This window comes from Macaca mulatta, chromosome 2, assembly GCF_049350105.2.
Source record: "Macaca mulatta isolate MMU2019108-1 chromosome 2, T2T-MMU8v2.0, whole genome shotgun sequence".
Lineage (NCBI taxonomy): Eukaryota > Metazoa > Chordata > Mammalia > Primates > Cercopithecidae > Macaca > Macaca mulatta.
In genome coordinates, this window is record NC_133407.1 from 1,994,127 (window position 1) to 2,016,445 (window position 22,319).

Genomic DNA, 22,319 nt, shown 5'->3' on the forward strand with positions numbered 1-22,319 from the left:
ATGATACCTACTTTCTCTCCCCTTTTGCGTGGGGCCATATTTAATGACTTGCTTTTAATGAAAATGTGGCAGAAGTGTGAGACTTCCAAGACGAGGTCATCAAAAACATGGCAGCTTTCATTTTGTTTCCTCGCATATCACTCGTCCTGGGGAAAAGCAGCTGCCGTGTCATGAGAACACTGAAGCAGCTCAGGAACTGAGGCCTCCTGCCCACAGCCAGTGCTGACTTTCCAGCCCCGTTCAAACATTCAGATCCTGCAGCCGCAGCTGACACCTTCGCTAGAACCTGAGGAGAGCCCTGCCGGACCCACCCAGCTAAGCTACCCCCGAATTCCTCACCCACAGGAGCTATGTGAGATAATTTATTACGTAAGATAATACATGTTTATTGTCATTTGAGTAATTGTCATTTTGGAGTAATTTGTTACACAGCCATAGATAACACATTACGGCTCCTCAAGTCTTTCGAAAAGCCTGGATCCAAGGCGATGTGCTCACCTGCATCCACTTGCCTGAGTCCCTCTTTCTTCTCCCCTGTAGAGTTTTCCTGCTAGAATAACATTTCCATTCCCTCTGCTCACCAGGGACATGACTTCCGTTGAGCTAGGTGCCTCATCTGATGGGTCTCGTATGCCTTTAAAAAAGGGCAGATTCAGCTGGGCGCGGTGGCTCATGCCTGTAATCCCAGCACTTTGGTAGGCCGAGGCGGGTAGATCACACGGTCAGGAGTTCAAGACCAGCCTGGCCAATATGCTGAAACCCTGTCTCTACTAAAAATACAAAAATTAGCCGGGCGTGGTGGCGGGCACCTGTAGTTCCAGCTACTCAGGAGGCTGAGGCAGGAGAATCGCTTGAACCCGGGAGGCGGATGTTGCAGTGAGCCGAGATCGCACCATTGCACTCCAGCCTGGGCAACAAGAGTGAAACTCTGTCTCTAAATAAATAAATAAATAAATAAAAGGCAGAGCCACCAACTCAGCTTAAAAGCAACAGGAGCCTAACAACCAGCCATGCCATCTGTCATCTTCCTTCTCAGACGATATAGGCCAGTTTCAGGGCGTTGGTTGTCCACCCAAGGGGTAAGATGATCACCAACTGATCTAGGCTCTTTGGGGACTCTACGGCTCTTTTTTTTTCTTTAACATCAATAGAGACAGGGTCTCCTTATGTAGCCCAGGCTGGTCTCAAACTCCTGGGCTCAAGCAATCCTCCCACCTTAGCCTCCCAAAGTGCTGAGATTACAGGTGTGAACCACCACGCCCAGCTTTTTTTTTGTTTTTTTTTTTTTGAGACGGAGTCTCGCTCTGTCGCCCAGGCTGGAGTGCAGTGGCCGGATCTCAGCTCACTGCAAGCTCCGCCTCCCAGGTTCAAGCGATTCTCCTTCCTCAGCCTCCCGAGTAGCTGGGACTACAGGCTCCCGCTACCACACCCAGCTAGTTTTTTGTATTTTTAGTAGAGACGGGGTTTCACCATGTTGGCCAGGATGGTCTCGATCTCCTGACCTTGTGATCCACCCGCCTTGGCCTCCCAAAGTGCTGGGATTACAGGTGTGAGCCACTGCACCCGGCCTCTTTTCTTTTTTAAAAAAAGAATTAAAAATCTTAAAACTGGCCAGGCGCGGTGGCTCAAGCCTGTAATCCCAGCACTTTGGGAGGCCGAGATGGGCGGATCACGAGGTCAGGAGATCGAGACCATCCTGGCTAACACGGTGAAACCCCATCTCTACTAAGAAATACAAAAAATAGCCAGGCGAGGTGGCGGGCGCCTGTAGTCCCAGCTACTCGGGAGGCTGAGGCCGGAGAATGGCGTGAACCCGGGAGGCGGAGCTTGCAGTGAGCTGAGATCCGGCCACTGCACTCCAGCCTGGGCTACAGAGCGAGACTCCGTCTCAAAAAAAAAAAAAAAAAAAAAAAAATCTTAAAACTTTATGGGACACTTTACGAATTTTAGTTCATCCTTGAGCAAGGGCCATGCTAATCTTCTTTGTATTGTTCCCATTTTAGTATATGTGCTGCTGAAGCAAGCATGGCCACCATTCTTTTTTTTTTTTTTTTTTTCTGAGACACAGTCTTGCTCTATCACCCAGGCTGGAGTGCAGTGGTGCAATCTCAGCTCACTGCAACCTCTGCCTCCTGGGTTTAAGGGATTCTCCTGCCTCAGCCTCCCGAGTAGCTGGGATTATGGGTGAGTGCCACCATACCCTGCTAATTTTTGTATTTTTAGTAGAGACGGGGTTTCACCATGTTGGCCAGGCTGGTCTCAAACTCCTGACCTCAAGTGATCCTCCCGCCTCAGCCTCCCAAACTGCTGGGATTACAGGTGTGAGCCACCATGCCTGGCCCTCAGTTCCAATTCTAGTCTAGGGTTAGTGTTTTGGTTTTTTTTTCTATTTGTTTTTTTGAGTCATATCAAATAGATATGAGACCCCTGGAATTCTAAGACATCCTGGATGAACTCCACAAATAACTGATACTAACCTTGAGCCAGAAATAGTTGTACAGTAGCTTTACTATCCTATAATTCAAGGTTATTTTTATTGTTAGCCTGTTTCATCTGCAGTAGCAAAATCTAGTTTCAGTTAAATTGGTTTCCTCAAGCACTAAGTGATGCCTACATTCTAAGGGGACTTACTCTAGCACACACACATCCTGCCTTGGGAGGCACGTGAGCTTTGTCATCTACCCACACAACGATCCTTGAATTATCCTTATGGTCTCTGGGCTGCTTCGCCCCCTCCAAGACAGCAGGGGGCGTTCTCCCGCGTTCTCATCTGTAGGGTGCCTTCATGCCTAAGGGTTGTCTGGCCTACCAGTCTGTGTCACCCTTGAACATAGAGGAAATGTTGGGGCAAGGAAAACTCGGAGTTTATCTGAGGCTGTCACCCTTGCTATGTTGTTTTGGAGCTTGCAGGGGTCTGGGGCTCAAGGTGTCGTTCTCTAGGAGCTCACACTGCACCTGAACTTGTAATGCTTCTTTTTTTTGAGATGGAGTCTCACTCTGTCACCCAGGATGGAGTGCAGTGGTGCAATCTCGGCTCATGGCAAACTCTGCCTCCCAGGTTTAAGTGATCCTTTTGCCTCAGCCCCCTGAGTAGCTGGGATTACAGGTGCCTGCCACCACACCCGGCTAATTTTTGTATTTTTAGTAGAGATGGGGTTTCACCATATTGGTCAGGCTGGTCTTGAACTCCTGACCTCAGGTGATCAGCCTGCCTCAACCTCCCAAAGTGCTGGGATTACAGGTGTGAGCCACTGCGCCTGGCCATGAACTTGTAATGCTGCTTCTTCACCACCTCTTCCGACCCAGGAAGTCTTTATTTGGTTTGAGGTCGGGGAACCCTGTCTCACTCAACATCAGGTATTCTTTTTTTTTTTTTTTGAGACGGAGTCTTGCTCTGTCTCCCAGGCTGGAGTGCAGTGGCGTCATCTCAGCTCACTGCAAGCTCCGCCTCCCGGGTTCACGCCATTCTCCTGCCTCAGCCTCCCGAGTAGCTGGGACTACAGGTGCCACCACCATGCCCGGCTAATTTTTTTTTGTATTTTTAGTAGAGACGGGGTTTCTCCGTGTTAACCAGGATGGTCTCGATCTCCTGACCTCGTGATCCACCCACCTCAGCTTCCTAAAGTGCTGGGATTACAGGCGTGAGCCACTGCGCCCAGCTTCTTTTTTTTTTTTTTTTTTTTTTTTGAGAAGGAGTTTTGCTCTTGTTGCCCAGGCTAGAGTGCAATGGCGTGATCTCGGCTCACCACAACCTCTGCCTCCTGAGTTCAAGCGATTCTCCTGCCCCACCCTCCCGAGTAGCTGGGCTTATAGGCACCCACCACCATGCCTGACTAATTATTTGTATTTTCAGCAGAGACAGAGTTTCACCACGTTGGCCAGGCTGGTCTTGAACTCCTGACCTCGTGATCCACCCGCCTTGGCCTCCCACATTGCTGGGATGACAGGTGTGAGCCACCACGCCCAGCCAACATCAGGTATACTTACAAATCTATTTTCTTGTGTTGAGTTCGTTCTGTTTCTCTCTGAAAGGTAGATTTTTGAAATGCAAAAGCATGAAACTAACTTCTTTTTCTCCCAGGTGAACCCTTTCCTGAAGGAAGAAATGGAGAATGGCCCAGATGACGAAATGACGGAAGGATCACGTAATCCAAGGATAGGGTAAAATATTGGTTAATATTTTAAAAACTTATCCTATCATGCATATGCGATGTCACTGACTCTTTTCAACAATTTTATGAGAAATAACCTCTATTGTATAGTTTAGGAAACATTCAGAGAGGTTAGGGCTACACAGCTAGAAGCAGAATTTGGCCAGGCGCAGTGGCTCACGCCTGTAATCCCAGATACTGAGGCTGAGGCAGGAGAATTGCCTGAACCCGGGAGGTGGAGGTCACAGTGAGCTGAGATCGTGCCATTGCACTCCAGCCCAGGTGACAGAGCGAGACTGCATCTCAAAAAACAAACAAAACAAAAAATAGAAGCAGAATTTGAATCCATGTCTATCTGATTCTAGGATCCTATCCTTGCCATCTCATCGTACAATACATATAGGCATTTAAAAGTGTAACTTCGGCCGGGTGCGGTGGCTCAAGCCTGTAATCCCAGCACTTTGGGAGGCCAAGACGGGCGGATCACGAGGTCAGGAGATCGAGACCATCCTGGCTAACACGGTGAAACCCCGTCTCTACTAAAAAATACAAAAAACTAGCCGGGCGAGGTGACGGGCACCTGTAGTCCCAGCTACTCGGGAGGCTGAGGCAGGAGAATGGCGTGAACCTGGGAGGCGGAGCTTGCAGTGAGCTGAGATCCAGCCACTACACTCCAGTCTGGGCGACAGAGCGAGACTCCATCTCAAAAAAAAAAAAAGTGTAACTTGAATGTTCCAGTTCTTATCAGCCCAGGGGTGCAAATAAGGTCACATTAACACTTACCCACAACTTTGCTGGCAGCTCACCCCTCATTTGCTCACACAGAACCTCAGCTTCCTTCAAAACGCCTCCCCAAAAGATTCTTGTAGCTATCCAAGAATGAGTTTCCTTTATGAAGTACTGCTGCTCCCTCGTCTGTACTCCTTGGCAAGGAGAACTGACACAAACATGATATTCTTGCTGCTTGCTGTGCCATGAGTAATAAAGTCCTTTCTCTCACACCAGGAATTGAATGTCCTCTGCCAACATTCATGAAGCAGTAATAGGCTAACTTACTAGCTTGTTAGTAGGGTAAAATCATCCCAGACCTGACACATGGCACAGGCTTGAGGTCAGGTGCTATGTGGTGGTAACCACAAGAAGCTGTTCGGAGCCCAGTGAGAACTGAGTGCTATAGACTGGGCCCAGTGGCTCCTGCCTGTAATCCCAGCACTTTGGGAGGCTGAGGCAGGAGGATTGCTTGAGCCCAAGGGGTTTGAAATCACCCTGAGCAATACAGGGAGGTTTTTTGTTTTTTTTTTTTTTTTGTAGATGGAGTCTCACTCTGTTGCCCAAGCTGGAGTGCAGTGGCGTGATCTCAGCTCACTGCAAGCTCCGCCTCTCAGGCTCAAGTGATTCTCCCACCTCCGCCTCCCGAGTAGCTGGGGTTACAGGCTCTCACTGCCACGCCCAGCTAATTTTTTTGTATTTTAGTAAAGATGGGGTTTCATCATGTTGCCCAGGGTGTTTTTGAACTCCTGAGCTCAGGCAATCCACCCGCCTTGGTCTCCCAAAGTGCTGGGATTACAGGAATGAGCCACTGCGCCCGACCAATACAGGGAGATCTTGTCTCTATAAATTTTGTTTTTTAAATTAGCTGGCCATGGTAGTGCATGGCTGTGGTCTCAGCCACTTAGGAGGCTGAGGTGGGCGGATCATTTGAGCCAGGAGTTTGAGGTTGCAGTGAGACGTGATCACGTCATGGCACTCCAGCCTGGGCAACAGAGGGACGCTTTTCCTCTAAAAAAAAACTGGAAGAAAGAACTGGTTGCTATAGCAGTGGCTGCCATAAGAGAAAGGTAAACAAAGGAATCCAAAGGGGTGTCTGTACTGTCTCCGCAAATCTCATGAGCCACTGTCCTGCTTGCTGTCAGCGGAGACTGGGAAGCTAGTGCTCTCAAGCAAGAGCTCCCGTGACGGCTGGGCGAGGCGGCTCAATCAAGTCTGTAACCCCAGCACTTTGGGAGGCCAAGGCAGGCAGATCACCTGAGGCCAGGAGTTCGAGACCAGCCTGGCGGTGAAACTCCATCTCTACTAAAAATAGAAACATTAGCTAGGCATGGTGGCACACACCTGTAGTCCCAGCTACTTGGGAGGCTGACGCAGGAGAATCACTTGAACCTAGGAGGAAGAGGTTGCAGTGAGTCAAGATTGTGCCACTGCACTCCAGCCTGGGGGACAGAGTGAGACTCCATCTCAAAAAAAAGAAAAGAAAAGAAAAGAACTGCATTTTCTGGTTTGAAATAACATATGAGATGACTTTCTTTCTTTTCTTTTCTTTTTTTTTTTTTTGAGATGGCGTTTCACTCTTGTCGCCCAGGCTGGAGTGCAGTGGCATGATATCAGCTCACTGCAACCTCCACCTCCCGGTTTCAAGTGATTCTTCTGCCTCAGCCTCCCAAGTAGCTGGGATTTTAGGTGCATGCCACCACACCTGGCTAATTTTGTATTTTAGTGGAGATGGGGTTTTTCCATGTTGGTCAGGCTGGTCTTGAACTCCTGACCTGGGAGACCCACCCACCTGGGCCTCCCAAAGTGCTGGGATTACAGCCACCGTGCCCAGCCATGCACTGACTTTCAAAATATGAGGCTGTCAATGACTGTTGATTTTGAGGTGTATTCAATGAACCAAGTTGTCCCTGACTGATTTGATAGATTTATAACCTGTTCTAGTGGTTACTTGTTGGCTGTAGAACAATCTATCTTTTCCTAGGAGTGTGGGAACTCTGATTTGCATTGGAAATGTTTCTGTAACTCATTATATAGAAAGGGTCAATCTTCCTAATATACAAAGACCACCTAAGGTCAGGTGCAGTGGCTCCCCCTCATAATTCCAGCACTTTGGGAGGCCAGTGTGGTAGGACTGCTTGAGGCAAGGAGTTGGAGAATAGTCTGGGCAACATAGTGAGACGCTGTCTCTACCACCCACCCCACCAAAAAAAAAAAAAAAAAATTCAGCCAGTTATTGTTGCTCACGCATGTAGTCCTAGCTAATAGGGAGGCTGACCCAGAAGGATCGCTTGAGCCCAGGGGTTCAAGGCTGTAGTGAGCTATGATCACGCCACTGCACTCCAGCCTGGCAACAGCAACATCCTGTCAAAAAAAAAAAAAAAATCTCCTAGAAATTGAGAAGAAAATGACCAACAAACCAATAGAAAAATAGGAAAAGAGCTCAAATAATTACAAATGGCTCAGAACACTGGGGGAAAAAAAAAGCCTAACCTCAACCTCAGTCATAATAAATGTTTTCACTTTCTTCTTCTTTTTTTTTTTTTCGAAATGGAGGTTTTGGTCTGTCACCCAGGCTGGAGTGCAGTGGTGTGATCTCAGCTCACTGCAACCTCTGCCTCCCGGGTTCAAGCAATTCTCCTGCCTCAGTCTCCCAAGTAGCTGGGATTACAGGCATGTGCCACCATGCCCAGCTAATTTTGTATTTTTAGTAGAGACGGGGTTTCTCCATGTTGGCCAGGTTGGTCTCGAATTCCCGACCTCAGGTGATCTGCCCGCCTCAGCCTCCCAAAGTGCTGAGATTACAGCTGTGAGCCACCGGGCCTGGCCATGAATGATTTTTTTAAAGCCAAAGAAAAGAGGAGTGGTTAGTTCAGAACCCTTTTGGTTGCCGTAGAAACTTAAGGCTTTTGCTATTACATAACATTAAAATTGCCACTTCCTCCTCTAAAGACCTAAGTCTGAGATAATTAGCTCTCATCGTGTTCTCAGACTGTGACCTATTCTTCCCAGCCCCAAAGGAACATTTGTTTTTAAGATTATGCTTTAAAAAGTACTACTGGTTTGCGCCCAACGTGTGGCAAGTAAAAAACAAATAAAAAGTACTATTTGTTTAAAAAGTTAAATTCTTCTAAAATCAAACTAGTTAAATTCATGTCATTTTTAGCTTTACCCAAATAAAAGATTTAAAATAAGTTTTCTAAGCATTTGCCAATAGAAGGAATCCATTCATTTTTTCTGTTTATAAGATTCTTTTCCACGTTGCCCAGATTCTTCTCCAACTCCTTGCCTCAAGCAGTCCTACCACATTGGCCTCCCAAAGTGCTGGGAGATTCTTGAGATTCTGAGAATTTTAAGCAGTTTTCCAGTCAATAAACTGATAATAGTGTTGTACAAATTAAAGCACCTCTCTCGAGCTCTCTGTGGGTGGAAAGGTTCTCTCGCATGTTAAAACCAAGTTGATTTAGTATCATGTCAGTGCCTCCTGCTACAATTGTTACACAACTTCTCTCTCTTGATTTGTTGTAATGTAGGTTTACCCTGGAGAGTTACTTCATTATGATCTATTTTTAATTATTCCAATGCCCTCCTTTTTTTTTTTTTTTTTTTTTTTTTTTTTGAGACAGAGTCTTGCTCTGTTGCCCAGGCTGGAGTGCAATGTCGGTTCACTGCAAGCTCCACCTCCCGGGTTCAAGAGAGTCTCCTGCCTCAGCCTCCCAAGTAGCTGGGACTACAGGCGCCCGCCACCATGCCTGGCTAATTTTTGTATTTTTAGTAGACATGTTGGCCAGGTTGGTCTTAAACTCCTTACCTTAGGTGATCTACCCACCTTGGCCTCCCAAAGTGCTGGGATTACAGGCCTGAGCCACTGTGCCCAGCCTGATCTGTCTATTAAAAGGAGGGCATTTGCTGGGCGCAGTGGCTCATGCCTGTAATCCCAGCACTTTGGGAGGCCGAGACAGGCAGATCACGAGGTCAATAAATCAAGACCATCCTGGCCAACATGGTGAAACCCCATCTCTACCAAAAATACAAAAATTAGTTAGGCGTGGTGGCAGACTCCTGTAATCCCAGCTACTCGGGAAGCTGAGGCAGGAGAATCGCTTGAACCCAGGAGGCGGAGCTTGCAGTGAGCCGAGATCACACCACTGCACTCCAGCCTGGGTGACAGAGCGAGACTCCATCTCAAAAACATAAAATAAAATAAATAAAAATAAAGGTTCTTTAGTTTTCTCCCATAGATCCTTAATGAGGCTTAACCTCGCCCGGGAATTTGTGAATAAGCATCATTTTTCCACACATACTAATCCATCTTGTCTAGATAGGAGCTTTATAGGTTTGTGCCTTAGACATTTCAAGACACCTTAGTCCAGAATCTATTAAGGGAAAACATCTCTGGTGTGTTTTCTTTCCCTCTCTTATCTTGTAGCGTCAAACCTGCCATCCTAAACTCTGCTGATATAAAAGCCTTTTGCCCAGACTCCTTTGCCAGTTGGCTTCCTGTAAAGTTCTATCACTAAGCGGTCCTAGGAAGGAGGAAGGGCAAAGGAGGCTTCTTCTTCTTCTTTTTTTTTTTGAGACAGAGACTTGTTGTGTCACCCAGACTGGTGTGCAGTGGCCCGGTCTCGGTTCACTGCAAGCTCCATCTCCCAGGTCCAAGCGATTCTCCTGCCTCAGCCTCTTGAATAGCTGGGACTACAGGCGCCGCCACCACACTGGCTAATTTATTGTATTTTTAGTAGAGATGGGGTTTCACCATGTTGGCCAGGCTGGTCTTGAACTCCTGGTCTAGTGATCTGCCCCCCTCGGCCTCCCAGCGCGCTGGGATTACAGCGTGAGCCCCCGCACCCGGCCAAGGAGGCTTCTTCTTTGTTCCTCTTGTCCATGGTGCCCGGCAGTGCCAGTTGACTCCAGCCTCCAAATTCTTCCAGCCCTTCTAGAAGTAGACTCACTGGGACATTTCAGAGGTAGCAGCAGCAGCTGGGAGGTGCCTCCTCAGAGGTCTGCACACTTCTTCAGGGTCTGCAGAGTCCACTCACCCCAGGCCTCAACTCCTACCTTCCAGTCATCGAAACCCTTCCCTTTTGTTTCTCACCTTTGAAGTGGGGAGTCGCTTCCTCCGCTTACCGTCCTTAGGTGATCTCAGTGTTCCCTTTTCCTCCAAAACCTGTGTAACCAATTCCCTCTACTGAATACCCTCTGCTGAAATACTTATCGTTGTTTCTGTTTTCTCAACCAGACCCTGAACAATATGCCCAGTTATAACCAGCATGAACAGAGCTCTCCTTCTTATCCTACAACTCAGGAAGTCCATGGTGAGTCAGTCTGACCTGAAGTAAAAAGAGACAACTGAACATTTCATGAGCCTTAAGACATGGAAAGCAATGATGAAAAGCATGGACAGGGGCCAGGTGCGGTGGCTCACGCCTGTAATCCCAGCACTTTGGGAGGCCGAGGCAGGTGGCTCACCTGAGGTCAGGTGTTCAAGACCAGCCTGGCGAAGAGGGTGAAATCCCATCTCTACTAAAAATACAAAAATTAGCCGGGCCTGGTGGTGGCAGGCACCTGTAGTCCCAGCTACTTGGGAGGTTGAGGCAGAAGAATTACTTGAACCCAAGAGGTGGAGGTTGCAGTGACCCGAGATGGCGCCACTGCACTCCAGCCTGGGAGACAGAGCAAGAGTCTGTCTCAAAAAAAAAAAAAAAAAAAGAAAGAAAACAAAAGAAAAAAGAAAGTATGGACAGGCAGACTCAGTTTATGATCCCTCCCCGAGAGAGAGAGTTCGGAATTCAAGCTGTAGGGATGAAACCTAATTGTAGCAGCCTGACACCACAAAAGTCAAGGTTGCCCCAAACTCACGTTGAACTCAGGGTCCATGTTACAAATCCTGCCAAAACCAGGCAAAATATTCTAGAAAAAAATCAGACTGAAAATTTAAAGTTATGATTGTTTATGATGATCTTTACATAGGAAGAAGAAATGGGTAAAAATACAATACAGGCTCAACTCTCCCACAATACAGACTCAACTCCCCTACAATACACACTCAACTCCCCTACAATACACACTCAACTCCCCTACAATACAGACTCAACTCTCCCACAATACAGACTCAACTCCCCTACAATACAGACTCAACTCTCCTACAATCCAGACTCAACTCCCCTACAATACACACTCAACTCCCCTACAATACACACTCACCTCCCCTACAATCCAGACTCAACTCCCCTACTATACAGACTCAACTCTCCCACAATACACACTCAACTCTCCCACAATACACACTCAACTCCCCTACAATACACACTCAACTCCCCTACAATACAGACTCAACTCCCCACAATACACACTCAACTCCCCACAATACACACTCAATACAGACTCACCTGTCCCACAATACACACTCAACTCTCCCACAATACAGACTCAACTAACCCACAATACACACTCAACTTCCCTACAATACACACTCAACTCTCCCACAATCCAGACTCAACTCTCCCACAATACACACTCAACTCTCCCACAATACACTGAACTCCCCTACAATACAGACTCAACTCCCCACAATACACACTCAACTCCCCACAATACACACTCAATACAGACTCACCTGTCCCACAATACACACTCAACTCTCCCACAATACAGACTCAACTAACCCACAATACACACTCAACTTCCCTACAATACACACTCAACTCCCCTACAATACACACTCAACTCTCCCACAATCCAGACTCAACTCTCCTACAATACAGACTCAACTAACCCACAATACAGACTCAACTAACCCACAATACAGACTCAACTCTCCCACAATACAGACTCAACTCCCCTACAATACAGACTCAACTCCCCTACAATACAGACTCAACTCTCCCACAATACAGACTCACCTCTCCCACAATACAGACTCAACTCCCCTACAATATACACTCAACTCTCCCACAATACACACTCAACTCTCCCACAATACACACTCAACTCCCCTACAATACAGACTCACCTCCCCTACAATACACACTCAACTCCCCTACAATACACACTCAACTCTCCTACAATACACACTCAACTCCCCTACAATACACACTCAACTCTCCTACAATACACACTCAACTCCCCTACAATACAGACTCAACTCTCCTACAATACAGACTCACCTCCCCTACAATCCAGACTCAACTCCCCTACAATACAGACTCAACTCCCCTACAATACACACTCAACTCCCCTACAATACACACTCAACTCTCCTACAATAGACTCAACTCTCCCACAATACACACTCAACTCTCCCACAATACACACTCAACTCCCCTACAATGCACACTCAACTCTCCTACAATACAGTCTCAACTCCCCACAATACACACTCAACTCTCCTACAATACAGACTCAACTCTCCCACAATACACACTCAACTCCCCTACAATACACACTCAACTCTCCCACAATACACACTCAACTCTCCCACAATACACACTCAACTCTCCAGTCTTTTTATTTTTCTTGTATGTCCTTCCAAATGGATCCTGTCTTTAAAAAAATAAATAAAATTTTAAAAATATAATAGAGATGGGGTTTCAATATTTTGCCCAAGCTGGTCTGGAATTCCTGGGCTTCGTTAATCCTCCCAGCTCGGCCTCCCACAGTGTTGTGATTACAGGTGGGATTACTCTGCACCTGCATGATCCTGCCTTTTTAATACCTCCAAGTTTTTGGTGTCTGTTTCCCAAACTTTGATCCACACCACATATGCAGAGCTAGTAGGAGAACTTGAGAAAGTCAAGAGGCATTTCTGAGAATCAGTTTCTTCTGCAGCCAAGGTGTCTTGTGACCCAGGATACATCTGGCAGGGAAGAGGTAAGTGGAGCCTTCATCAGAAGACAGATCACTGCAATTTATTGGATGCCATATCTGGGGACTTAAGGTGGCACAAAGTCACGGATGACTCCAAGAAGCGAGACTTCCAAGAAAAAAGTGGGACTGGCAGAGCAATGGGGGTGGAGAAGAGCTGGAAGGAAGGAACTGTCACTTATTAAGGACTATTTTTCTCAGGGCCGTGCCAGCTGCTTTACACATTAGTCACTCTGGTGGTTACATTATGATGTCCATTACAATCTTCTTCTTCTTCTTCTTCTTCTTTTTTTAAGACAGACTCTCGCTGTGTCGCCCAGGCTGGAGTGCAGTGGTGCGATCTCTGCTTGCTGCAACTTCTGCCTCCCAGGTTCAAATGATTCTCCTGCCTTAGCCTCCTGAGTAGCTGGGATTACAGGTATGCACCACCACGCCCAGCTAGTATTTGTATTTTTAGTAGAGACGGGGTTTCAGCATGTTGGTCAGGCTGGTCTCGAACTCCTGACCTCAGGTGATCATTCGCCTGCCTTGGCCTCCCAGTGTTCTGGGATTACAGGTGTGAGCCACCACACCCAGCCTCATCACAAATTTAAAAGTGATGTAATGAAAGCTAACTAGCTCCCGCAAGGTCACACAAGTAGAGATCAAGTTAAAAAGAAAATTATTTTATTTTTTCCCTCCTGCATGACATGACTCTGGTTTGATTCTCAAACTCACGTCAAAGTTACTGGGCCTGCCAGGCATGGTGGCTCACACCTGTCATCCCAATGCTTTGGGAGGCCGAGGTGGGAGGATTGCTTGCAGCCAGGAGTTCAAGACCAGCCTGGGCAACACAGTGAGACCCCCATCTCTACCAGAACAAATTGTTTGAATTAGCAGGGTGTTGGGGGATGTTCCTGTAGTCCCAGCGACCCTTCTACTTGGGAGGCTGAGGCAGAAGGACTGCTAGAGTCCAGGAATTGGAGGTCGCAGTGAGCTATGATCGCACCACTGCACTCCAGCCTGGGGAGCAGAGTAAGACTCTGTCTCTCAAAAAAAAAAAAAAAAAAAAAAAAAAAGTTAACTGATCCTATAGTTCAATTTCCCTTTTTTTTTTTTTTTTTTTTTTTTTTAGATACTCTCACTCTGTTGCCCAGGCTGAAGTGCAGCCTTGACCTCCCAGGCTCAGGTGATCCTCCTGCTTCAGCCTCCCACGTGGCTGGAACTACAGGCTGAAGCCACCATGCCCGGCTGGTCTTTTTTCCTTTTCTTTCTGTAGAGACAAGGTCTCACTATGCTGCCCAAGCTGCTTTCAAACCCCTGCGCTTGAGCAATCCTCCCACCTCAGCCTTCCAAGTAGCTGGAACTCCAGGCGAGCACCACTACACTGGGCTAATTTTTACATTTTTTGTAGAGTTGGATTCTCATTGTGTTGCTCAGGTTGGTCTTTAACTCCTAGGCTCAAGTGATCCTCCTGCCTCAGCCTCCCTAAGTGCTGGGAGTAAAGGCATGAGCCATGTTGCCCAGCCTTATCTTACAAAGTAGCTCATACTAGCAGGGAAAAAAGTGGCTGCAAACATCAGTTTGCCTGTTAGTTTCCCCTCTCCAGAATCTTAGCCCCTTTGGCCCTCATTGTTTCAGTAGCTCACTAATGCTTTTAAGTAGATAATTTTATATTTTTATCTGGCTTCTCCCATTGTTCACAGGATTCTAAGTGTGCTGCCATCCAATCTGAATAAGTTTCGCTTTTCAAATTTTTATTTTTTTTTTTGAGATGGAGTCTCGCTCTGTTGCCCAGGCTGGAGTGCAGTGGCACGATCTGGGCTCACTGCAAGCTCCGCCTCCCGGGTTCACGCCATTCTCCTGCCTCAGCCTCCCGAGTAGCTGGGACTACAGGCGCCCGCCACCTCACCCGGCTAGTTTTTTTGTATTCTTTTGAGTAGAGACGGGGTTTCACTGTGTTAGCCAGGATGTTCTCGATCTCCTGACCTCGTGATCCGCCCGTCTCGGCCTCCCAAAGTGCTGGGATTACAGGCTTGAGCCACCGTGCCCGGCCTTCAAATATTTTTAAAATAGTTCACTAAAGCTAAAGAGGTCAAAAATTCCTCACAATGCTATTTTCCTTTCTTCCTTTTTCTTTTCTTTCCTTTTTTTCTCCTTCCTTCCATCCTTCCTTTTTTCTTTCCTTTTTTTCTTCCTTCCATCCTTTTTTCTTCTCTTTCCTTCCTTTTTCTCCTTCCTTCCATCCTTTTTTTCTTCTTTCCTTCCTTTTTTTCCCTTTTCTTCCTTCCTTCCATCCTTTTTTTCTTCTTTCCTTCCTTCTTTCCCTCCCTCCCTCCCTCCCTTCCATTTATCTTTTTTTTTTTTTGAGACAGGGTCTCACTGTCACCCAGGCTGGTGTGCAGTGGTACAATCTTTGCTGCCTCCCAGGCTCAAGTGATCCTCCACCTCAGCCTCCCGTGTAGCTGGGACCACAGGCGCCTCCACACTTGGTGTTTTTTGTAGAGAAGGGGGTTTCACCATGTTGCTCAGGCTGGTCTCGAACTCCTGAGCTCTAGCAGTTTGCCCACAGCAGTCTCTCAAAGTGCTGGGATTACAGGCATAAGCCATCGCACCTGGCTTCTTTTACCTTTTTTTTTTTTTTTTTTGACAGCGTCTTGCTCTGTCGCCCAGTGTGAAGTGCAGTATCGCGATCAGGTGATCCAACTGCCTCGGCCTCCCAAAGTGCTGAGATTACAGGCGTGAGCCACCGCGCCCAGCCCTACATTTTTGCTTTTAAAATTTTGGGGGGGCCAGAGAGACAGAACGACACACTGTCTCAAAAAAAGAAAAAAAAAAAAAGAAAAAAAAAAAAAAAGAAAAAGAAAGAAAAAAAGAAAAAGAAAGAAAAAAAAAAAACCTCAAACAAATAAAATCTTTTTCGAGACAGGGTTTCGCTCTATGACCCAGGCTGGAGTGCAGTGGTGCAATCTTGGTTCACTGAAGCCTTGACCTCCGGGACTCAAGTAACCCTCCCACCTCAGCCTCTTGAGCAGCTGGGACCGCAGGCAGGCACGCACCACCACAACTGGTTAATTTTTCCGCTTTTTGTAGAGATGAGGTTTCACCATGTTGCCCAGGCTGATCTCGAACTCCTGGGCTCAAGCGATCCGCCTGCCTCAGTCTCCCAAAGTGCTGGGATTACAGTCCTGAGCCACCATGCCCAGCCCTTATTTTCTCTTAATGCTGAAAAAGCTTTCCTGAATTATAATTTTTAAAACTTAAAAGGCCAAAAAGGGCCATTTACAGTGGTGCAGATTGAGATTTATAAGCTTCCTTTATCTTGCAATATCCTAAGAACACTTAGTTTTTCTTTTTTTTGAGACGCAGTCTTGCCCTGTCGCCCAGGCTGGAGTGCAGTGGCGCGATCTTGGCTCACTGCAACTTCCGCCTCCCAGGTTCAAGCGATTCTCCGGCCTCAGCCTTCCCAGCAGCTGGGACTACAGGTCCTGGTAACACACTTGGCCTTTTTTTTTTTTTTTTTTTTTTTCAGGAGAGACGGGGTTTCACCTTGTTGGCCAGGCTGGTCTCGAATTCCTGACCTCAAGTGACTGGCCCACCTCAGCCTCGCAAAGTGTTAGGATTACAGGTGTGAGCCACCAAGTCCAGCCGCTTACTGCTTTCTTAAGGTGTTTTCTGGGTATCTCCCCTGACTTTGGGGGTGGGTTGGAGTTATGTAAAACAACATCACAGACTTCCTATGAAGACTTTTTTTTCTTTTTTTTTTTTGAGATGGATTCTTGCTCTGTTGCCCAGGCTGGAGTGCAGTGGCATATCTCTCGGCTCACTGCAACCTCCACCTCCTGGGTTCAAGTGATTTTCGTGCCTCAGCCTCCCAAGTAGCTGGGACTACAGGCACCCACCACCACACCCACCTAATTTTTGTATTTTTAGTAGAGATGGGATTTCTCCATGTTGGCCAGGCTGGTCTTGAACTCCCGACCTCAGTTGATCTGCCCACCTCAGCCTCCCAAAGTTGTTGGGATTACAAGGCATGAGCCACTGTGCCTGGCCCCCCGACCTTTTTTTTTTTTGAGGCACATGTCACCATGCCCAGCTTTTTGAGACAGGCATGAGCAACCATACCCAGCCAAAAATTTCTTGTACATGTCATTTGGCATACATGTGAAGACAGCCTTAAGAAATTCCTAGAATTGTCAAACTTACCTCCACAGGGATTTTCAATGATCTATTCATACCAAGCAATGTATAAGAATGCCTAGTTCCTCGCACTCTTGCCAAGATTAAAAACAAAAAACTGGCTTATCTTTGCTAATCTTAAGGATGAACAAACTTATGAGTATTAGTGTAATATTATGCATCTTTTCACCTAATATTTAAGAACCAGTTATAGTTACTTTCTTGTGAATGATGTTTCTTGGGAACATAAGCATATCTAGTTTTCCTATTGAGGACTTTTTCTTTTTTTTTTCTTTTTGAGACAGAGTCTTGCTCTGTGGCCCAGGCTGGAATGCAGTGGCACGATCTTGGCTCACTGCAACCTCCGCCTCCCGGGTTCAAGCAATTCTCGTGCCTCAGCCTCCCGAGTAGCTGGGATTACAGGCATGCGCCACCATGCCCAGCTAATTTTTGTATTTTTAGTAGAGACAGGGTTTCACCATGTTGGCCAGGCTGGTTTCAAACTCCTGACCTCAGGTGATCTCCCCACCTCGGCCTCCCAAAATGCTGGGATTACAGGTGTGAGCCACCGCACCTGGCCGAGTTATTGGTCTTTTCTTAATGAACTGGCAGATACTTTACATAAAGGAAATTAGCTCTTTGTGATGAATTGCAACTATTTCTTCCCAAGTTTGCCACAGCTTCCAATTTCCTTTGATGGTAGTTTTTGTTATGCAGAACTTTTAATTTTTATGTAGCTGATTTTTATATATTTTTAAGTTGTGGTAAAATACACATAATAATCCATTTTTATTTTTAATATTTTATTTTTCAGATTCTCAGCCTCTGCACAGCCTTAGTACTCCCTGAGAAATTCAACGTTTGCATATCCTTTCCACAAAAATGAGAGTAAAAAGAACCAGTACATGCTAGTGACTGATACATTTATTAGTTTCTAACAAAAAGTCATACATGGTAGGCACAGTAGAAATACTAACAGAAAAATCAGTTTATCTTGAAACCAATTTTAGTCAGGAAAACTTCTTCACAGAGAATTAACTGAATATATAAATACTAAATATATCATACCATGTATGTGATATATTTACACCTAAATATACCACACCTCCTTTTTGGTCACAGACTATTCCAGGAAGATTATTAAATAGACAACTTTTAATTTGAGGCATTCCAAGAATGTCCACCCTAAAACTTAAAGTGAAATTGCTCTTAGAGAAATATTGATTTGATGAGAAGATTGATCTTGGTCTGTCTTAGCCAAATTGGGTTTATTTATTTTTACTTAACAACCAATGTGATAGTAATAGTTGCAAACTACACTTCATTTGACTACAATCATTACTCAGAGGGCAATCACCTTAAGAGGCAAATGAAGTTTTAAATTAGCACAGAATTTATAATTACCCAATCAACATTGATACAGATGCCATCAAGTATGCAAAGATTAACAAAATTTCTATTACCAAACTTAGGGGAAAAAAACCTAATGACATACAAAAATATCAGCAAATTTAAGCTAGAATTAGCTCTAGGACATTTTATGGTATTTTCACATTAAAGAATAGATTACGAGATATCAGCAGAAATGCTGTTAAAGCTGTTTTTTTTACTAATCGTTGTTCACGTTAATGAAACAAAAGATCAATAATCTCTGAGCTAAATTTCACAAAATGAAATTAGTGTCTTCTGATTTAACTGTCACGAGTTAAGAAAGGTCAAAACCCAAGCACCATACTTTCTATTTCTGTTCATAAACTCAAATAAAGGGAGCATCGACACAAATGAACATATAAGAAAACACGTGGTTGTTTCAGGCTCCACAACATAAGATACTGTGAGGTAACTCTCCTGTAATACACTCCCATTTTTCTCTGGAATAGCAGATGAATAGAAATGCAGGTTTCCAAAAATTCACACAATTTAGTAACTAATTTTGATTTTGATGCCTGATAGTAGGGGGTGAAAAGCTACAAAACCCAAATGTTTCCTGTGTTCTTTCACAAAGGACGGGGAAGAGGATGCTCTGCCAAACGGCCCCTGCTGCGTCATTCTGGACCAGTTTCAATGACCCGGACTGTCAGTCACCCCATCCAGCCTCATCCTTATCCGGACCAGACTCTGACCACCCAATCAGTTTCAATGATCCGGACTGTCAGTCACCCCATCCAGCCTCATCCTCATCCGGACCAGATTCTGACCACCCAGTTTCAATGATCCGGACTGTCGGTCACCCCTTCCAGCCTCATCCCAGCTCTGAACTCCTTCTGCGTAGTCCAGTTTCCTTTCTGGCAACTAATTCCCAAAAACCGTGATTTTCTGATTTAACACTGATTCGAATCCACTTTCAACCAAAGGAAACAGGCCAGGCGTGGTGGCTCATGCCTATAATCCCAGCACTCTGGGAGGCCGAAGCAGGCGAATCACCTGAGGTCAGGAGTTCAAGACCAGCCTGGCCAACATGGTGAAATCCCATCTCTACTAAAAATACAAAAATACAAAAATACAAAAAAAAAAAAAAAAAAAAAAAAAAAAAAAAAAAAGCTGGGCAGGGTGGCACATGCCTGTGATCCCAGCTACTAGGGAGGCTGAGATAGGCGAATCACTTGAACCCGGGAGGCAGAGGTTGCAGTAAGCTGAGATCACGCCACTGCACTCCAGCCTGGGCCACAGAGCAAGACTCTATCTCAAAAGAAAAAAAAAGGAAAAAAAAAAAAGAAATATCTGGGATTTCCCACATATGAGTATGAATCCAAATTTTGAAACTCCGTCAAACAAAACAAACCAACAAAAAACACCAAAGGAAATGCTACAATGCCGAAAACTGAATTAAACTGGAGATGGAAATTAGATTACTTTAGGAAAATACCTTTTGAGTACTCTGTAAAACATGGGACAATAGCAAGAAAATACATTTTAAACCCTGAATGGGTTCCTTAATTACTTAGAATAGTATAATATTGCTTTGATTACCAGTCATGACGAAAAGGTGAGCAAAGGCTATAAAACATGCATTTTTTGGAAAGACAGTGGCACTGGGAGACTTATTGGAGTTGGCCAAAGCTTAAGCTATCTATAAGAATTGTAAAACTTAATACATATCCATTATTAAGGAAACGACAGGGGACCCCTGCTTACCGCTGAGCCGTGCAGAAGCACATGTGTCTATGCAGCCCTCACAACCACACAGACCTTTATTAAGGACAACGAGTGTGCCCCGAGAGCAGCATGAGTAACATGTGGATAAAGATTCCATGATAGAGGCCGGGCGCGGTGGCTCAAGCCTGTAATCCCAGCACTTTGGGAGGCCGAGACGGGCGGATCACGAGGTCAGGAGATCGAGACCATCCTGGCTGACACGGTGAAACCTCGTCTCTACTAAAAAAATACAAAAAACTAGCCAGGCGAGGTGGCGGGCGCCTGTAGTCCCAGCTACTCGGGAGGCTGAGGCAGGAGAATGGCGTGAACCCGGGAGGCGGAGCTTGCAGTGAGCTGAGATCCGGCCACTGCACTCCAGCCTGGGCGGCAGAGCGAGACTCCGTCTCAAAAAAAAAAAAAAAAAAAAAAAAAGATTCCATGATAGAAAAGAGCTTCACAGTCCAGCTTTACTAGATCACAAAGCACTCCCTTTACCAGGCATTACTTTGTGCACCTCTGAAACATCTGAAAAATACTTTTCTGTGAAATGCTAGGCTGTAGGGAATGAGCACTTTTGGATACATTACACTGATCTCTAGAAGAATTTGGCATCTTTCTTCCATTCACTGAATGCTTCAACTGCATCTTTAAAGACAGGTGCCTATTTTCGTCCCTGGAGCCTCTCTGCGGTTTTGGATGCTCTGTATGAGTTTGCCTTTTGGAGTTCCTGTCTTGGGGATTCTTCCTCTGTCCATTTGGCACTCTGTCTGGAGGGGAGGACGGAGCGCGGAGGTCATACCCATCTGGGGATCCTTTCTGTCGGTTTGGCACCATCTGCTCTTTATCCACCTCCTTCTGAAGTTGTAACGCCAATAACCTGTCCTGTTCTTCTTGTTTATGTCTCTCAAACAGCAGATGCTCCAGATCTATCAGTTTCTGGGTAAAGTTTATTTCTGTTTCCTCTTGATCTGGGGAACATTCGGGGGACGTTTTTCTTCTTTTTGCAGGAAAGCATGGATCCTCAACTGCTTCAAAGGAAGATTCTTGGTTTTTTCTTTTGGAAATATCCTTACTGATCAGTAGGCCCAGCTCTTCGTTTTCTGCCTCACCTGTGTTGTCTCCATTTGTCTGGGTCACCCCTGATGTGGGGGCACACCCACTCTCTGTTCTGCCACAAGGCGTGACTGCAGCTTCTTTAGGGTCGGGAACTCTGGTTTTAGGTCCCTCGTGACTTAAGACACAGAACTCTTTATCATGATTGCCTGCTCTTGTTTTGACATTTCCTTCGTGGTACCATTCGGCACCACAGGCACATAACCATGGCATAGGGGGCTCTGCTGAAGAATCTGCACCTTGTTCTCCAGTTCCAAGGGGTATCTGTGGAGAAAGTGTCGGCATATCTTCCATTTCTGTGTCTTGCCCTGTTGGGCTTTTAGTGACCTGGGGAAAAATGTCAAATCGGAAGATGTAAGTCCAATTACACCGATACTGTAGCGGAACTGTCACTATGCACTATTATTACTAATAAGGTATATTTCTTTCTTTTCTTTTTTTTCCAGACAGAGTCTTGCTCTGTTGCCCAGGCTGGAGTGCAGTGGCGCGATCTCAGCTCACTGCAACCTCCACCTCCCAGGTTCAAGTGATTCTCCTGCCTCAGTCTCCCAAGTAGGTGTATATTTATTCTTCATAGAATTTTTATTTCATGGGCAAATTTCGATTAAGCTATTACTTCATTTTTACTCCCATGAAAACCTACAGATTAAAACCCATAGACTAGATTCCTTTTTTTCTTTTGAGACAGAGTCTGGCTCTGTTGCCCAGGCTGGAGTGCAGTGGCCAGATCTCAGCTCACTGCAAGCTCCGCCTCCCGGGTTCACGCCATTCTCCTGCCTCAGCCTCCCGAGTAGCTGGGAGTACGGGCGCCCGCCACCTTGCCCAGCTATTTTTTTTTTTGCATTTAAGTAGAGACAGAGTTTCACCGTGTTAGCCAGGATGGTCTCGATCTCCTGACCTCGTGATCCGCCCGTCTCGGCCTCCCAAAGTGCTGGGATTACAGGCTTGAGCCACCGCACCCGGCCGCATAGACTAGATTCCAAATATGGCCAATAGCTGGTATCAGGACCTGACCTCCTTTCACCTCACAAAGGTGCGCCAGCACAGGGGTTTTTAACCCTTTTCTGTACTGTGGACCCTCCTTTTGGCATTTAGGTGAAGCTTACAGACCACTTCTGAGAATAATGTTTT

At 46.0% G+C, this 22,319-nt stretch overlaps 1 protein-coding gene, 2 long non-coding RNA genes and 1 other non-coding gene across 4 annotated transcripts in view; 1 reads left to right on the forward strand and 3 right to left on the reverse strand.

The window, feature by feature from the left end:
- Positions 1-1,921: 1,921 nt before the first annotated feature.
- Positions 1,922-2,023, reverse strand: LOC114676507 (U6 spliceosomal RNA). The gene has a single exon (XR_003727578.2). It is a non-coding gene; the product is annotated as a U6 spliceosomal RNA (small nuclear RNA).
- A 1,729-nt stretch (positions 2,024-3,752) lies between these two features.
- Positions 3,753-10,243, forward strand: LOC144338966 (uncharacterized). The gene is made up of 3 exons (XR_013413458.1): positions 3,753-3,977; positions 4,082-4,161; positions 10,159-10,243. It is a non-coding gene; the product is annotated as an uncharacterized LOC144338966 (long non-coding RNA).
- LOC144338967 (uncharacterized) lies at positions 9,643-13,813 on the reverse strand. The gene is made up of 2 exons (XR_013413459.1): positions 11,309-13,813; positions 9,643-11,255 (listed from the first exon to the last, which is right to left on the reverse strand). It is a non-coding gene; the product is annotated as an uncharacterized LOC144338967 (long non-coding RNA).
- A 4,033-nt stretch (positions 13,814-17,846) lies between these two features.
- Positions 17,847-22,319, reverse strand: part of RNF168 (ring finger protein 168) — a 38,753-nt gene continuing 34,280 nt past the window's right edge. Inside the window, exon 6 of the mRNA XM_015132586.3 lies at positions 17,847-21,515. Within this exon, the coding sequence (XP_014988072.3) occupies positions 20,577-21,515 (939 nt within the window). The 3' untranslated portion in view covers positions 17,847-20,576. The remainder of the gene's footprint in view (positions 21,516-22,319) is intronic.